The 18,968-nt window shown below is 42.7% G+C and overlaps 1 protein-coding gene across 2 annotated transcripts in view; it reads right to left on the minus strand.

Annotated features, from left to right (window-relative positions):
• The window catches only part of LOC136163260 (aldehyde oxidase 2), a 78,608-nt gene that overhangs the window by 20,007 nt on the left and 39,633 nt on the right, over window positions 1-18,968 (minus strand). Inside the window, exons 17-25 of one of the 2 annotated variants that reach the window (XM_065927702.1) lie at window positions 16,704-16,800; window positions 16,138-16,262; window positions 15,257-15,390; window positions 13,224-13,311; window positions 10,756-10,842; window positions 10,373-10,564; window positions 8,122-8,349; window positions 4,498-4,593; window positions 1,229-1,357 (exon numbers count right to left, since the gene is read on the minus strand). In XM_065927702.1, coding sequence (XP_065783774.1) covers window positions 1,229-1,357; window positions 4,498-4,593; window positions 8,122-8,349; window positions 10,373-10,564; window positions 10,756-10,842; window positions 13,224-13,311; window positions 15,257-15,390; window positions 16,138-16,262; window positions 16,704-16,800 — 1,176 coding nt within the window. The remainder of the gene's footprint in view (window positions 1-1,228; window positions 1,358-4,497; window positions 4,594-8,121; window positions 8,350-10,372; window positions 10,565-10,755; window positions 10,843-13,223; window positions 13,312-15,256; window positions 15,391-16,137; window positions 16,263-16,703; window positions 16,801-18,968) is intronic. The other variant, XM_065927703.1, reaches the window with a different exon arrangement.

Below are 18,968 nucleotides of genomic sequence, written 5' to 3' on the forward strand. Positions count from 1 at the left end.
CCACGATCAAACTACTGCAGTTAAGGCATTGGCTTTGAGTGTGAAGTGAGAAGATAAATTTGTTTTTGTAATAAGCTAGATCAACAAAGTTTCTGATTCTTGATACAGAAACCTACAACTCTAGAAGACAGACTAATGCATGGTTTGGGCTGACAACCACCACACATACTGAGGAGTTCTTGCTTTGTGTTTGATTCTATCTAAAATTGGATGTCATGAATTTGAGGTTTCCCAACTTGTTCTGAGCAAAATGAGTCTATTTTTTGAGTCCTTTGGAGATGTCTCCACAATGATAAGATGGATTTGAAAGTGGTCTTTCTTGGTACCATAACTGCAGTGTTCTGGGAGTAAGGACATATGTCATCCCTCAGTGTCCCAGTGGAAAAAGTGGACGGTTTATATAACAGAAACATGAAAAATAGATATTACTTCAAAAATACATGTAGTAAGATCTTTGAATTAAGAAATATGAAGTCATCATTCTATTCTGAATTAGTGAAGATTTATCTTTTTTTATACATCATTTAGAAAAATAAGTACAAAGGAAAAGGAAATAGAATTCTTACTGATGTAGAAACTTTAATTGCACCAGGTCTCCCTGGCCGGGCTTCTGCTTGCCTGCCTGCCTGTAGGAACCTGCGTGTGTCAGTGGAGCCTTGCACAGGTCTGCATTATGCGGCACCCAGATGTCTTCTTTCTGTGTCTCCCAGGGACAGACTGACTGTTTGCCAATATCTCCTCCTCCATAGAGCTGGGCCTACGGTTTCCCACTGCTCCAGATTTTCCCAGCCTCCCCTGTTGTTGGACATTGCCCGAGGCGGTTCTGCTAATGGATGCTGATGGGAAGTGACTTGTATTCGTCCCAGGTCTTCCCCCATGCTCTTTCCCTTCTCTGGCTCACTCGAGTGATGACACCCTGGGCAACCTTGAAAGCCACATGTTGAAGATGGAGGAACTGCCATCAATCCAGGTGCTCAAACGACCCAACATTCCTTCTGTACTATTATACGTACAAAAGAAGAACTCCTGTTGTGTAGGAGTCATTACATTCTGGGTCTATTTGTCACCTCTGTTTAGGTCCAACTGACACACTCTCCGGGCATTTTGGTCATCCCAAGTCTCTGTGACACAGATGACTTTTCTGAAGCCAACCACTGAGCCTGTATCCAGTTATGAAAACCAGAGATGTGGAGAAAGCACCCAGGGAAAGACAGACAGGAGGAAGCACCTGCACAGCTCTGCCATTGGTGTCTGCTCCGATGGATGCTGCTGTAGCGATTGTGTTAGGCACCGTGGCTGTGCTTGTTTCACAGATGTGCAAGTAAGACATGGGTATTTTTAATTCACGGCTGGCCACCTATGAGGAAAAGAAATAATTTCAAGTCTAGTAAGAACTTCTTTGAAGACTTGAGTCATTCTTTTTCTTAATTAAAAATTTATTTTTATTACATCCACAATATCCTCTAAAGCCTAAAATAATACATTTTATAACAATTAAAACCACTTTTTAGTAAGACCTCATGCTAATTTTTGAAGTGTTTTCTTGGTACTATTCTACAGCAGTTTTCAATTCAAATTTAGTGTACTTAGGATGTTAAGGATTTCCTATTTTCTAAATTTTGCATATGTTGAGATTATTCAGATTTACTTGGTGACAATGGCAGGAAGAGAGATAGAAATTAAACTGACTGATTCAGAGTTTGGTCTTAAGTCTGTTGGTACTGGTATCAGATGAACTTGGAAGGACTGTGAGGGCCTGTCTTATTTCTTGCCCTAGTTCCCACTTTAACTTTGCTTTTAAAAAATATTTATTATTTAGTTGTGGCACATCAGACCTTTAGTTGCAGCATGCAAACTCTTAGTTGCAGCATGTGGGATCTAGTTCTCTGACCAGAGATCAAATCCAGACCCCCTGCATTGAAAACACGGAGTCTTAGCCACTGGACCACCGGGGAAGTGCTCCCAGCTTAACTTCAGCTTCCTCCTTCTTTTCTTCTGGGGCTCCCCAGGTGTTGCAGGGGTGAAGAATTCATCTGCTAATGCACGAGACACAAAAGACTCAGGTTCAATTCTTGGGTTGGGAAGATCCTCTGGAGGAGGAAATGGCAACCCACTCCAGTATTCTTGCCTGGGAAATCCCATGGACAGAGGAGCCTGGTGAGCTGCAGTCCTCGGGGTCACAAAAGAGTCAGACAGGACTGAGCACATATGTCATGTCACTCTTTTTGTCTATCAGTTTCCACGTGATTATATTCCTCTAGTATGTGCTGTCGGAGAAGGCAATAGCACCCCACTCCAGTACTCTTGCCTGGAAAATCCCATGGACAGAGGAGCCTGGTAGGCTGCAGTCCATGGGGTTGCTAGGAGTCGGACACAACTGAGCGGCTTCACTTTCACTTTTCACTTTCATGCATTGGAGAAGGAAATGGCAACCCACTCCAATATTCTTGCCTGGAGAATCCCAGGGACGGGGGAGCCTGGTGGGCTGCCATCTATGGGGTCGCACAGGGTCAGACACGACTGAAGTGACTTAGCAGCAGTATGTGCTGTTCATTTTTTCTTTTCTGTTATTTTCATTCCAGTTTCTCTAGTGGACACATATGGCAATGAAGATGTTTAACCAAGAAGAAATGAGAAAGAAAGAGAGGTAAGGAAGAAAAAAAACATTATTTTGGCTGATATTATTTTTTAGTTTTTGCAAAAACACTTTTTCTAGATGTCTGCAGGTATGAACCTGTTCATACATGCTAATCTTCAGACTAATATTATTCAGTGACTGAATTTTCCCAGAAAGACATGAAATGAGAAAAAAAAAGGACAATTTGATTAACTCTTGGTGATGAAAATCCAAAAGGAATTTATTGGTTCACACACCTGGGAAGGATGGAGGAGTTAGTGTCATGTATATCTGTATCCAGGGGCTTTGTGGTCTCATTCAGCTCCTCTCACAGTCTTTCACAGTCTTTCCATGATAATGGCCATGTTATTTCTAACTGTAGATGAGTTTCATCCTCGGCACAGAACTACCCCTGACAACCTCTGGCCTATAGCATAGTGGCTAAGCAACCACAAGGGAAAGATAGTTCTTTTCTCCTGGCATCTACACAGCACCCCGGGAAAGGATGCTGATTAGATTTGCTTGGCCATGTCTTTTTCCCAGACTGATCTCTGCAGCCAGCAGGGTTCAGGAACCATGCCTGGCCAGACCAGGGGCCTGTGTCAGTATCTGTGGCAGGTGTTGGGGCAAGGAGGGGGATGAGGTTAAAAGGCACCAGAATTGAGGCATCCTTCAAAACTACATAGAGTGTGGGAGAGGTATTCCAAAGGAGCTGAGGGGCTGAATGGTCAAAAGTTGCAAATATGCACTATAACAATCTAGTAAACTATACATAAATCCCTATTAGCTCATACGGTAAAGAATCTGCCTGCAATGCAGGAGACTCTGGTTCGATCCCTAGGTTAGAAAGGTCCCCTGGAGAAAGGATAGGCTACCCACTCTAGTATTCTTGGGCTTCCCTGGTGACTCAGACTGTAAAGAATCTGCCTGCAATGCGGGACACCTGGGTTCTGAGTTCGATCCCTGGATAGGGAAGATCCCCTGGAGAAGGGAACAACTACCTACTCCAGTATTCTTGCCTAGAAAATTCCCATGGACAGAGGAGCCTGGCATGCCACAGTTCATGGGATTGTGAAGAGTCTGAGACATGACTGACTGACTTTCAGTTTCACAGTTAAATTTATTCAATTTAATGAATTATTCTTTCTTTCTTTTGGGACTATGTCTTCCTAATTTGTGTATTTGTGTGTGTGTTAAAATATCTTTAAAAAATTATAGGATGATGACAGTTGATGAACTACTTGTCCTTGATGGTCAAAACAATGTATTAGCCACCCAACATTATTTTCCAGACTTCAAAAATTATACATACTGGTCTCAAAATAGAAAAGTTGAGAAACCCCCTACTCCGGATAAACCTGCATGTGTACCCACAACAGTGCTCTGTCAATTCAGTTCAGTCGCTCAGTCACGTCCAACTCTTTGTGACCCCATGGACTGCAGCACACCAGGCCTCCCTGTCCATCACCAGCTCCTGGAGCTTGCTTAAACTCATGTCCATCGAATCGGTGATGCCATCCAACCGTCTCATCCTATGTCGTCCCCTTCTCCGGCCATCAATCTTTCCCAGCATCAAGGTCTTTTCCAATGAGTCAGTTCTTTCTATCAGGTGGCCAAAGGATTGAGTGCTCTGCAGGCCCACCAATGAGGCTTTCACTAAGAACCACCTCCGTCTATAAACCCTGGCCAAGCTCCAGGGATGTTTGCATGTGTGTGGATTTCTACCACCTCTGCCATTCCATCTGAAATGTAAGAAGTTTTTCAGCTAAATAGTGAAGCTCTTAGGGTGCGCATAAAGGGGGTTGTCATTAACTCTGAAGTTAGTGCCAAATGTCAGCCATGTCAACAGCGTATAGAGAGATGAATTTTATTTCTCTCACCTGCAGCATTTTAGTGTGAATTCCTTGTCCCAGTTCATTGCCTCCATGTGTGACCAACACAGACCCGTCAGTGTAAATATGAACCAGCGCGGCCGCCTAGAGAAACAACACAGAAAGCACAGCTTGGTGCAAGTCGGCATGTAGGGAGGTTCGGTGTCAGAACCGAGGGGGTGAAACACCAGGCTCACGGAGTGGCAGGGGGCAGAGAGAGAGAGATCCCCTGGTAGGATGCCGAAGTGCTGAAGTCGCCCACAGAGAACATTCCTATGGAGCCTGGTTTCAGTGGGAGCCCCTTTGGATACCTTGGGAGTTGTGAGTATTGGTTCCAACTATTTGAAAGCCTCTTCTCCGCTTCAGTTCTCTGGCTGACCACTCAACCAGCTTCTGAAATGTTGCAGGTTGCGCAGGTTATGTGCCAACCTGTGCTCAGCTTGGTGTGTGGAGATGAAAAAGATGCGGTTCTTCCTCAAGTAGCTCATGGGTAGTGGGACGCAGGCTGAGAGCGAGTTGTCATCGTGAGCAGTTCTGTGAGGTGAGGGACGTGGCAGAGGGGCCCTGGGAGAGCAGATCCAGACGCTTCTGTGGAGCCTGGGCACGTGCTCATGCTCAGTAACCCAGTCGTGTCTGACTCTCTGTGAGCCTATGGACCGTATCCCACAGGCTCCTCTGTCCATGGGCTTCTCCAGGCAAGAATACTGCAGTGAATTGCTATGTCCTCTTCCAGGGGCTCTTCCCCACCCAAGGATCTAACTTGCATCTCCTGTGGCTTCTGCACTGACAGGCAGACTCTTTACCACTGAGCCCAGGAAGGGTGCCCCTAAATGACCACTGAATGGAATCAGAGGGAAGAGGGGTTCACCACTTGGTAAGGTGGGCAAAAGCTCCCCACCATCTGTCAGGGAAAACTGGCTCCTGACTACAATCTGAGGACCTTTGGGATTTGGTCTCTAGAACTTTCCCAGATTCAGCTCTGTCTTTTCCCTCCTTGTTTCCAAGCCTGAGAGCTGCTCCTTGCCGACCTGTGCTTTTGCTGACGTGGTTCTCTCTTCCCGGCCTCTTCCCTGGCCTTCAGACCCCCGGTCTGTTCTGTGAAAATGTCCCCGAACCCTTCTTATTCCCCTTAGGAAGGATCAGTCACCCCTCCTTGGCACTTCCTCTTATGGGGGTGCACTGGGTTGAATAGTGTCCCTGCCTATATCCCAAATTCATGTCCACCTGGAACCTCAGAAGGTAACCTTGTTTGGAAACAGAGTCTATAAAGGTGTAATTAGTCAAGATGAGGTCATACTGGATTAGAAAGTGAAAAAAATGTGAAAGTGTTAGTCGCTCAGTTATATCCAACTCTTTGCAACTCCATGGACTGTAGCCCGCCAGGCCCCTCTGTCTATGGAATTCTCCAGGCAAGAATATTGGAGTGGGTAGCCATTCCCTTCTCCAGGGGATTTTCCCCACCCAGGGATTGAAGCTGAGCCTCCCACATTGCAGGCAGGTTCTTTACTGTCTGAGCCACTAGAGACACCCATACTGGATGAGGGTGGACCCTACATTCATTGACTAGGGTCCTCATAAGAAGGTCACGTGAAGGTGGAGGCAGAGACTGGAGTTCTGCAGCCACAAGCCAAGAAACTCCAGGAACCCCCAGAAGCTGGAGGAGGCAAGAAAGGAGTCTTCCCTGGAGCCTTCAGAAGGCCTTGCTGACACCTGGAGTTTGAAGTTCTAGCCCCTAGAAGTGAGAGAACAAATGTGTCATTTTAAGCCACCAAGCTCGTGGTGCTTTGTTACGGCAGCCATGGGGAATGGACACTAGCGTGACATGCTCCTCTCTGAGTGTCTCTCAGAGGAGGGGCCCTGGTCTGGCTCATCTCTGAGTGCTGTAGAGAACTCTGAGCAGGTCTGAATCACAGAGACACTAAATACGTATTTGTTAAATTGGACGAATGGAAATGTGGCATTTTTTCTTTCCAGGAGGAGGAGGAGGAGTTGGGACTTTAATCTGTTCGTGTCTGGAGATGCCCAGAAGCCCAGGGTGGCTTGGAGCAGCTCCAGAGCATCAAGGCTTGTGGGTGCTAATAATAGTACTTATTCACTGTGGGCCCACTGACTCGCTCTGAGGACAGTGCTTCTCATACCTAATTGAGAGAGTGAGTGTTCCAGCTTTGTGAGTCACCAGCTGACCTGGAATAACACACTTCAACTCCCAAGCAGATGATTCTTGGGTGCCTCAATTTAGAACTCTGTGGGGAAGCTGGAGGCCTTTCAAAATAGAGACAAAGTCAATGCTTGATTGAAAGCTGGTTTTTTTTGTAGCAAGATGACAAATTTGCTCCCATGGATGACGGTAGAGAGTAGGATATGGGAGCCGTACAACTGAGGGGAGATGTGGTATAATAAAAAATAAATATGAAGCACAAGGATATATTATACAATATGGGGAATATAGCCAATATTTTATAGTAACTATAAATGGAGTGTAACCTTTCATATTGTGAATCATTATACTGTATACCTGTTAAGTATTGTGCAGCAACTATGCTTCAATAAAAAAATAATAATCCCCCTCCCCCCAAAAATGTAGTCTTTGGCCCTGGTTCTTAGTACAGAACTCTTAAAACCCTTGGAATTTATCGTCTTCTGTATGCTCATGGGATGGTTCATGGAGGGAGTGTAAATAATTTCAGAGTGGGTGCTCATTACTACAAAAATCAACCACACAGTCAGAGATGCCATCTCTCGGCCTTATCTCCCAGTCTCCAGGGAGGGGAGAGCAACTGGAGGTTGAGTTCAGCCACCCGTGGTCAATAATGTAATCAACCATACCTATGTAAGGAATCCATTACCCTTCCTTGTCAAATGTCAGGGTTCTGGGAGCTTCCGGGTTGGTGAACACATCCATAAGCTGGAGGGGGCATGCCTGGACAGAGACAGTATGTACGCTTGGCTCTTGATCTTTGGGGTCTGTGCTAACTCTGGGTAGTTAGTGCCAGAACTGAATTGCTGGACACCCAGTTGGTGTCGGGGAAGTAAAGGAGAAAAGACAACACTTGGTGTCAGAGAGAAAAACCACACTGGCAGCTATCTAGGATCGTTTATGCTCCATTGATTGATTCAGTCCAGACTTGTAGACATAAGAGTTAGCCTCCTCCTGCCTCTTTGGACCTTGTGGGCTCCTGTCCCCCTTTTATTTCATTTTTATTTTTTTCCTGTCCCCCTTTTAAAAAGTTATTATTATTTATTTTTTGGTTGCTGGCCAAATGGTATCTTAGTTCCCCCACCGGGGATCAAACCTGGACCCCCAGCATTGGAAGCACAGAGCCTTAACCACCGGATCACAGGAATCACTTAACCACAGGAAGTTCCTACTCCTGTTTCCTGTTTGAACAGTGGGGTTCAGTGGGGCCAGTGCCCCATCTTGCTGCTGTGGCTCCCATGCTCGCGGATGCTGTTTTCTGCCATTGAGGTGTTTTTCTACTGCACTGTGTTGAAAGTGCTTACAGGTGGGGGACTGCTTACTTCTCCCAGGTGCTGGGGGAGGGGCTCAGTGCCCCGGGGAAATGTGACACTCTCCCCAAGTCAGAGCCAAATGTGTCCTATAGGAGGGTTACCACCCACACATACAAGCTTTACCTGATGATAGCTTGTTGCAACAAAGCCGACTGAAAATTTCATGGGAATCACCGCAATGCCTCTTTTCTTCCAGTAATTCTTCTTATTGAACTCTTCCACTTGCATTCTTCTGTTGTGAAAGGAAGACGTGTCCAGACATTCGTTCCAACATCTTATCAGGTTCTCAGGGTTGAACGCTTGTTTGTAGATGGTTTTATCAACTGTTCGGTACATGTTTTTCTCCCTAATCTGAAGTGAGTGAGAAATGGAATCACTAGTTATGATAAGACAGAAAGTGATTGCGAAATAGAGATCTGAGAAGCCTCCCCACTAAGGCATACACTCCAGTGGGGAGAAGACAGGGTTTTTGTTTCTTTTTCTTTGAGCTCAGTCTCTGTGTTTGTAGAAATAATGAAGCATGATTTCTTTTCTTCAGGGCACCAATCAGGGTTTCTGCCTCCTTAAAGGGCAGAGTAGAGGTACTCACTGATCTGTGAAGGGCAGTGGGATGAAGGCGCTGAAGGAGGAAGAGTATCCTTTTTTTTCCTGCACGGTTCAAAGGGTGGAGCAGAGTTAGTAGATAGTATGTTAAAGCAAGGATTTATTGTCATAACGAAGACTTGTTTTTCTAGAGAGGGAGAGCCGTGCACCTAGTGACAAATAGCAGATCTTCTCTAAGCCTTCCAATTGCCTTTGGAATGTGTGGTCAAATCTTTAAAAAATGTATTTAAATATGGGTGTGTCATGCCCTAGAAACTTGCAACATCTGGCAAAGAAGCAGGGGAGCCCACTGAGATATGCTCAGGGTTTTTCATCATCCCCAATCACTCTAATGATAAAGGAGTTATGATTAATAGCAGTTACACTGAAATACTGCCGTTTTATGGAAACAAACATTTTCATGAATGCTAACTCATTTATTTCTTGTGGGAACTCTGTGAGGTGAGTCGTGTTGTCCTCATTTTGTAGATAAAGAAGTGGAGCCACAATGAAGCTGCCTCTCATTGTTCAAGTGTTCCACTGACCCAGATGACCTTTCATTCTCTTTGCTATTTTTCTTCAAGGCCACGCCAGTGTCATCCTCTCCAGGAAGTTCTGCTCCATACCCTCCACCAAGCCAGTGTGATGTTTGTCTCCTTTGTATCCACAGAACATTTTATGTGACTTCTCTTGGGATAACCATCAACTCCCTTGTTCAATATTTAGGCATTCCCCTGTACATAAGAAGTACCCCCATCAATTACAATTCACAGACCTGGTGGTCCTCCCTGTTGAATTTAATGACAAAGAGGTTCAAAGACATGGAGAGTCTTGCTGCAGCAGAGGGTCTCTATTGGGGGAAACAGGGATGGAAGTGGAAAAAGTAGGCTGGGATTTGCTTGGAATGAGTGAGGAGTTGGAAAAGTATTATCAACAATTATCTCAATTGTCAGTGGCTGCCTCTCTTTGGTCTGGCATATTGTACATATTATGAACACTTTAGGATCTTGCACAAAATAATATTTTTGGAGGGCATTCTTTTGGCAGTATCTCTCAAGAGTTTTCAAGTGCACCAGCAATTCTGCTTCTGTAAGTTTACTGTACAGATACACACGACAAGGCAAAGATATAACCTTGGTACATTTGTACCAATACCAATTAAATAGTAAAAAGTGGTTAACAAACTGAATATGTATCAATAGTAAATTGTCTAAATAAATTTAGACACAAAATAGTACTATCCAGTCATGAAAATGAATGAAGTAGTTCATTCTACTAGCATGAGAAGATGGCCAGGAGTACTGTCAAGTAGAAAAGGTAAGGGGCAGAATTATGTGTTTATTATAGTCTCATTTTGAAAATAAGCATATAAGTGCACCTATCCATCATATGTTAATGTTTATGTATGTAGAAATACAGATGGGTGGGTAAACAGAGAAAGAGCTAGAACAGTAAACAGAACTGTTAACAATGTTAACCCTTAACCAATAGGGATGGGGATAAAAAAGAAAGATGTTTGCTTTTCACTTTAATAACTTCAGTATGGTTTTGAATTTTAAAAAGAGTAATTCCTTTTGTACAAATTAAAACAAGAAAGGAGGAAAATAAATTGTTGCAAAAAGAGGAAGGCCAATATGTGGAGGTGCACTCTTTTAGATAGCCCTTAATTTGTCTTGAGTTCCGAGCCAGGTCTAATTTGTGTGGCTCTTCCAGGGTGTTTCTTTGGGTAGCCAGTTTCCTGCCTCCTCTGATTCTCCAGTAGCCTTGGTTATGACTTTGATGTCTACCTTACCTTTTCTGGCGGAAGGCCACATTTGGCGGCCACAGCTGTGATGCACGATTCTGTTACTAGGGTTCCTTGGGGGAAGCCAAATCCTCGAAAGGCTGTGTTGGATGGTAAATTTGTCAGGCATGCACGGCCCCGAAACCTGAGGTTGCGGATTTTATATGCATTTTCCAGCTTCAGTATAAGAAATTCTGTTACCTAAAGTAAAAGGAGATATTTACATATACCGGACAACATTTTTTTTTTTTCTTTTCTCTAAAAGTCAATTACAGTGTTGAACTGCTTGTGGAACGAGGTAAGTATTTGAAGAAACGGGTCCACAAAGACTCATACAGAAATTCTGCATTCTGTTCACAAACCAGGATGGCACTGGTTTCTGATATACGTACCAGCTCTGAGTCATCCAACGTGCACCCTCCGTTAATGAAGCACTCGATGTCTAGAGCTTTGATTCGCCCGTTGTTCATGAATCCCACCTGTCACCAAATGATGGACATATTACGGTATGTTTGGAATTTGATGCTAAGTTTGAGCCATAGCTCAAGCAGACCACTCCCACTTGCTCTGTGGTGGACTACGGCTGGATAGTGCCTTGTTTTTCACTGCTTGGCAGACAAAGACCTCCTCTGACCTGAACTTTGCTGAGCCCTTTTCTTTCAACGTGTAATTTTCTGGTTTCACAGTCAGTGTGGAATTCTAAAATCCTTGCTTGTCTCCCAGCGTTTAATTGCTACCCCCTTCTTCCTTCTTCTTGGAAGATTCTCTTCACATTTTACTGATTTTCCTTCTAATTTAGTCTTTGGTTTTCCACCTTGTGGAAAAGTCTCTAGGATTCCACAGTGTGTTGGAAGGAATAGAAGTGCCTCTTGTTATGAGAAAGCCTTGGAGATTGGGGTATGGACACAGGAATGACTGCCCTCATCTTACTGAGCTAGTGAAGCACTTTGTCACTCTTGAAAGATGGCATGAATGTGAGCTGCTGTTAGTACCAGGACTCACTGAGTGCACCTTGTATCTTTCTAAAGTTGCCACTCCCTTCCACCTACCTAGACCATTTTGTTTGCACAGCCCAGAATGAAAAGAAAAATTACCACTCCCTAGTGTAGTTCCACCAAGAAAGAATTGGCCCTGGTTCCTTTGCCTTTTTGAAAACAGGGATAAATACATTGATGGAACCATTTACCATATTCATACTACAAGGGAAATTTTGGATAACAAATCAGAAAAGTTAGGAAATGAAGCAAAATGTACAAGTTTAGAATTTATGGTAATTTTGACAAATGCTAGGCTGAAGTTTTCAGGAAGAAAGGATTACGAAGCAAAACAGTACCATAAGTGAGGGAGCAGAGGTATTCTTAAACTGTTCAATATAAACTTTTCAAGGGTTTTGGAAGGACCTATGCACACACAAACATTTATTATGCTAGTTTATGAATAGTTCTGAATAAATAACCAAGAAAAACTTTGAGGATACATACACATTATAATATTGGAAGTAAAATTATATTTAAAAATAAAACTTTTTTCAAAAAGTCTATTTGTTTTTTAAAATTATATTTTGTATTACTATAATTACCAAAAATGTTTATAGTCTAGAACCCTCCTAATAAGTACTAGTACTAAAACAGTCTCATAACTATGGTATAATTGAAGCCTGATTTATAATCCAGCGCAAACCAAAGAACTCAACAGCTACCGTAACACCAATTCCCACAGTCCCAGAGGGTGCCTTCACATTGCTCTTGGGCCTAGACGATAATAAGAGTTGTGAGTATTCATTTATTTTTTATTTGAAGGTGAAAAAAAGATTTATTGGCCAACTATGGTCTTTCCCTCTATAATTAGAAAAATTACCAATGTCAGTGGAAGAAATAAAATTGTGCTGTGCTATGGAAAGCTGTGGTTTAGTTACAGAGAATAGAATAATTTAGTAATCGAAAGCAACAACCAAATCAGACAGAAAATCTATGTGTATGCTATGTGTGCTAAGTTGCTTCAGTTGTGTCCGATTCTTTGTGAAACTACAGACTGTAGCCTGCCAGACTCCTCTGTCCACGGGATTCTCTAGGCAAGAATACTGGAATGGTTAGCCATGCCCTCTTCCAGGGGATCTTCCTGACCCAGGAATTGAACCCATGTCTCCTGCAATGGCAGGTGGGTTCTTCACCACTATCACCATCTGGGAAGCCCATGTGTATGCCATAAGCAATTCCCAAATACAGCATGTTTGATATGGAAACAATTACATTAGATCTGTCCTAACAACTCAGCCACAAATTTGAAGTGTTGTCAACCAGATCCCAGCAATTATTTACCATAGTGTTTATGCTATTGTTGCACAAAAATACAAAGAATGTAATTTGAGACAATTTTAAATTATTTCATTAGTTAGTGGATTCTTTTTCCTATTTGAAAAGAGCTTTTTGTGACACTCATAACCGTTTGGTGGGAACACTTGTAAAAAAGGATTTTGCAGTTAAATTGGTCAAATCATTTCCAAACATCTGTATTGTGAAATAATATTTTTATCATCAAGAAGCTTTGGTATAACAAATGTCTGAAGTTTCACTTTTTTTTGTCTTTGAGAAATCACTAACATAAATCCTGTTCCTTAAATAGTGTTTTTATCATTATTGGAAACTGTATTTTTTATCATTTAGCTTCTTCATAATTTTATAAAAGATTTACTAAAAGTTCTTCACAAAATATTATGAATATTCAAATACACAGCATCCGTTTTAACATTGTAGATGTTAAGATGATTGTTTTTATAATTTGGCAAAGTAAAAATAGTAGAAAAGGGTAAAACCATTCAAATAAAATGAGGTACTTTAGTACTCTCCTCTTTAATACTTACTTTATATTTTCCAAATAATGGGTGTCTTCCCCCAGTTATTAACATATCATCTTCGCGATCAAGAACAAGACGAATGGGGTGACCAGTTCTAAAGAAAACAAATTTTAGATTCTTCTTCCATTGCACCCATCCATTCATCCATCTACTCATCTACCATCCACTTACGTATTTATCCATTCTCTCATTTAACTGTCTACCGTCCCTTCTATCCATCCCCCATCCACCCTGCCACTCATATGTACAAGCATTCACTTAACCATCCACCCATCACTTGTACATTCACTGATTGCATACGATGTGCTAGGCACTGATATGAACTGATGTATGACCAAATCACTATCACCTCCATGTGCTAGAACCCAGTGTTTGGAGATCAAGTCAAAAGAGACTAATGTCACATGTCGGTTAACTCGTGTTCTTAGGCTTCAAATGTGACCCTCACCCAGATCCTTTTCTTCTGCATCCCCTTGCCACTAGTTACAAGGGAGAAAAAGCGTGAACAGGTACATCAAACTTAGCAACACGACTGGAAGAACAAGAAGCACACAGCCTAGGAAGTCTGGGTTAGAATCTTCATTTTCAGCCATGAATCCTACTGTGTTGGCTAATTTGGGCTCTTGGGTAGCTAGGAGGTTAAGGCTTTCTGTTTACCTCGGGCAGAGGTTCCCAGATTTTGAAGTGCAGAAGAATCATCTGGAGTGTTGGTGAAATGCAGATTCCTGGGCCTTAGCACTAGGATTCTGGTGGGAGAGGCTCTAGAATCTACATCTTTCTCAGTGATTCTGATGCAGGGGTCTTCAGGTACATGTTGAAAACCCACGATTCTACCAGAATTTTCTTTTTTCTTTAATGGTGAGGATCACCTGGAGCATCAGTGAAATGTAGTTTCCAGTCCATCTCCTGGTCATCCTGATTCACTGGGTCTGGGGTGGGGAGGCAGGACTCTCTATGAACTTGGGAGACTCTTATTATCAATAGGTTGGGAACACTGCTCTGGGAACTACTTAATGCACAGCAGGGATAGTAACTTCAGGCACTGGTTCTCGTACTTGGATGCACAGTGGAATTACTGGGGAATTTTTAAAATAGACTGATGCCAGGGTCAATGAGGGGCAGCCTAGGTATTGGGATTTAAATGCTCCCTAGATGATTCTAACATTAGGTATTGGGATTTAAATGCTCCCTAGATGATTCTAACATACAGTCTTGTTTGAGAAGCCTTAAATGCACAAAACCTGGTGGGAATATGATGAATTAATTATTCCTTGCTGAGTCCTTGGTGGGTGTGAATAGAGTTTCATTATGAAAAAACTGGGGAAGCGATTCAGATTCTGCCTTCTCCCCACCTGTCACTGCAAAATGAGACACATGTCTGAGTGCTTTGGGACCTCTGAATTACATGGAAACTGTCAAGGGAAGCAGGACCTTTGAAATTTGCAGGACAGTTGGTGTTTTGACATAGTAACAAAACAAGACAAAACAGCCATAAAAATGAATAAGGAATAGAAAAGTCAGCACGTGAACAGCATGAAGAGAGTAGGAGCAAGACTTCCGGTTGAGGTTAGACCAGGAGCTCTGTCTGAGGATGTCTTGTGTCCACTGAACATCCATTGAAAAGCCAGCCCTTCCCAGGAGCAGGGAGACTTTTCTTCCTCACCTCACTTTGTCTTCAGCTGGTGGTAGGAAGGAAAAGTGGGGGAGCAGCCTCTCCCTTGGCACTCCACTTGGGCAGGTGACTTGCCCCACCCCTAAATGGGTCACCTTCCATGAAGCTCAAGGATGGGACAGTGTCAGCTATGGAGGTGTTCAACTAATAATACCACTTTTCCTTTATAAAGCAAATTAGCCTATTCAAACTTCTAAGTGCATTTGACTTTTCCAATAACTTTGGGAGGGTGGGTAAAAGAGACAAGAGACTGAGTTGCCCAAGGACACTCAGATGGTGATGACAGCAGCCCAAGTGACCCTCAGGTCGCTGATGTGCCCTGAGCTCTGTGCATTTTATGCCCTCCCGTGTCCCCAGCTGCACTTACTTGAGAGCGCCCACAGCAGCAATAGCCCCGAAGACAGCCGGTCTTCCTATCTTCCCGCCAAAACCTCCACCCACTCGCTTTACGTGACAGGTGATCCTGTTGCTGGGGATGTTTAAAGTAGAGGACACTGTTTTCTGTAAAAGGTAGGTAGTGGGAAAGTTTTACAAGGGTGAAGTGGTAAAGAAGGTTTTTGCTTCCTAAAATACAGCATAACAACAAAATTCATCCACACCTACTGTTAGTAAAAACAAAGAAATAAACAACTGAGACAGTCTGAATCTTTCAGAGTTCTACTGAGTTCATAAATGTTGCTAATCTCCATGAAACAAACTTTCCAGCAGAAAAGTGGTCTTTTCCAAAAGGGAAACTGTCAGAGTTCTGGATTCCTGTCAAAACTTGGATCCTAGCCAAATGCCTACACCTAAAGTCCCAGTAAGGTGAAAACCAGCAAACTCCTGACAAGCTATTAAGGAGGAAGAAATGTTTGCAGCTAAAACCCAGAGCACTTTATGCCTGGGGAAATGATAATGTGTTATGAAGTGCTGTGTTTACTCCAAAGGTTGCCTGTAGTGATTATGTTAGGGGAAAATCAAGTACAGATATAATTGTGTCATCCAATCACTGTCACATTTAAGCATGAAGCCAGTGAATGTTCACTTTAAATTGAAAATGGCTGTGGCTGTTCTTTCATTTACTTGACGAGACCGGAAAACATAAAAATTGGTTCCGGGGTCTTATACATCAGTTGCTCTGCTGGTGTATAATACTTAGATTCTAAGATTCTGCAGGTAAAATGGGGGCTGTTGTGAGGCTGTGGAGGCTGAAGGCCATGAGGAAATTGGGAAGTTGGGGGAGGAGGTGGAGGAGATACTAGACCTCACCTGCACGTGGGCTGGATCCTGTGATGACACATAAATGTCCAGTTCTTTGTCCTCTGTCTTTGGAATAACAAGCACTGTCTGTGTTTCCATGTAAAAATGCTCTTGTCCTCCAACATGAACCTCCCCTGTTAAGGGCGAGAACAGGAAAGTGCCTGAAGGTGTGTGCTGGTTGCGGAATTCAAAAGCAATTGAGACATGGACTGGCTGGCTGGATTTGTCCTGATTGAGAAACTGATGATCAGGTGTTTTGTCCTGTGACAAGTGAGGTCATCTGTTTCAGAGACTGCAGTTCTGGGTAAGAAGTTGAAAATCTCTGCTTTTGTTCTTCATTCTGTCCTTGACTAATCAAAGTCTTAGGAATTTTCTATTTATTCTATTGCTCCCTACCCGCCCCCCTCCCAATCCCAAGCAACACATGCACAATTCGAGAGGAAGCGAGAGAGGAGAAATTTGGCAAAATGCCACGACTTTAGGGGGTGGTCTTTCTGAGAGGAAATCACATGCTCTCCTGTCTGTTTCAAAAGAGAATTGCACAAATATTCTAGGAAACATCCTGAGTCACTCACCTTCAACAATTTGATCAACTTTTTCAAATGCCTCCTCGATGTTTCCTTGTTCAAGTTTTCTTTCAGGGCACAGGAATGAGTTGTGTTTTATGGCATCCTGAGTGACAGGAAGAAAGAAAAGCTAATTCTTTTTGTTGTTTTCTTCCACTGGCAAATTTTTCTTACTCAAAAGTCGGCAAACTCCGACAATCACCATCTGCTAGGACACGTGAAAGGAGACAGGCCAGCAAGGGAGTGTGTCCTTGAGTAGCAGACTCCCCGCAGAGCTGAGATGCCATAGGAAATGACTTCTCAGTTGCCGAGAAAACCAGCGAGGGTTAGAGAGATGTTATGATTTGAGATCTGAGGACACCATGATGGCCCAGGATAACTACTCGTTTCTCCATTTCAGTGTGGATTTCCAGGGCACAGGTGATAGATCCAAATGCAGTAAGAAAGAGGCGCAGGGCCCTCCCCTTTTCCTGCTTCATGAATAAAAATACTTGTGTCAGACTTCACGTTGAAGGGGAGGACTCAAGTCCTAACGCACTCTGGGGCAAGAAAACCCAACAGAGATATGGTAGGCAGTTTGTTCATTTCTTTGTGTGTTTGGCATATCTCATAAGGGCTTCCTGGCCCTTTATGCTAGGTTATTTTTGCAACAATAGTATGAACTGACTGACACATGAATACTGGGAGCCATCCTGTCCTGCTCTTCTGTGGATTGATCTATGACAGTTGATTCTTGCTTAACCTTTCTTTCTTTTCTTTTTTTTTTAAAATTTAATTTATTCAACATAAGCACAAATATGTCCATTTGCCAAGAGTATAGTGTTGAAGATCGACCCCCACAAAAGAAACAAAATGCAAAGCAACTTCTCCCCCCTCCAGAAAACAGTTTTCCTCAAATCACCCACTAATTTAATAACAGAATTTTCCAAATGTTAAGAAATCTAGGATTATTACCCTGTAATGATAATGCCTAATAACCTTTAGATGCAGGTGTTTACCACATTTCACAAGGGTACCTGACTCCTGCGTTCTTACTCGCTAATGGTCTCAAGTCCATGGCCTTTTTTGTTAATGACAATGAGAAGAGTGAAAGCAGCTAATATTTATTGAGTGCATGTTTTGTATCAAACACTGTACAATAGACAGTGTATTTACATATATTCTCACATGAATTCTATTATTCTCTCCACTTTCCGCATGAAGAAACTGGGCTTAAGGAGGTTAATATAACTTTCCCAAAGTCATGCGTTAAATAAGTGATGGAGGCAGTTTTCAAGCCTGGCTCAGTTTTCAGAAACCTCTTGCCTAATAATAAATGCTTGATTTCTCAAAGCAGCAGAAAATGAAGAATATAGTTGACGTTTTCCTTTTTTTTTTGCTATACCACGATCTCAGTATGTCGATCTAGTATGCTTGGAAGTATGTTTATTGTCATCTGTAAATATGTCCTAAGTTAGTATAATCTTAGTATAATATATGCTATATTTAGCAGACACTAACTAGGTGTCAGCCACTGTTCTACATGCTTTCTGCATATTAGCTCATTTAGTCTTACAACCTGATGAGGCAGGTATTATCACTGTTCCCTTCATTTTACAAAGGAGGAAACTATGGCACACATATGCTAAGAAACTTGCCCAAGGTCACATAGATAAGAAGTGCTGCAGCCAAGGTTCAAACCTGGAGTTTGGTTCTAGAACCAGTGCTCTTAGACAGAACTCTATATTGCTTCTCATATATACAGTCATGTGAATGAATGGATGAATGAATGACTATTGGTATATATGACTGCTCTTTTACCTACTTTTCTTCACAGAACTGTTTTTACTGATGGTGGAGAGTCCTATTCTGAGGGAACTCTAGATCTCTAAGCATTCTGAGTCCCAAGGTATTTCATGAGTACCTTTGGGTGTCATTTCCCCCCTTGAGGAATTGGGATTGGAATTGAAATTTCAAAAACCCTTGTTAGCATCCTAGTACAACTCTAGAAAGGGGTGTGAGTCAAGAAGAGTGGCCTGAACTTCTTGCAAACTTGACAAAATGGGAATTTGGAATAGAGTTGATTTAATTAATTGCAGTCATCTAACACGCTAGTAAAGTAATGCTCAAAATTCTCCAAGCCAGGCTTCAGCAATATGTGAACCATGAACTTCCAGATGTTCAAGCTGGTTTTAGAAAAGGCAGAGGAACCAGAGATCAAATTGCCAACATCCGCTGGATCATGGAAAAAGCAAGAGAGTTCCAGAAAAACATCTATTTCTGCTTTATTGACTA

Source organism: Muntiacus reevesi, chromosome 3, assembly GCF_963930625.1.
Source record: "Muntiacus reevesi chromosome 3, mMunRee1.1, whole genome shotgun sequence".
Lineage (NCBI taxonomy): Eukaryota > Metazoa > Chordata > Mammalia > Artiodactyla > Cervidae > Muntiacus > Muntiacus reevesi.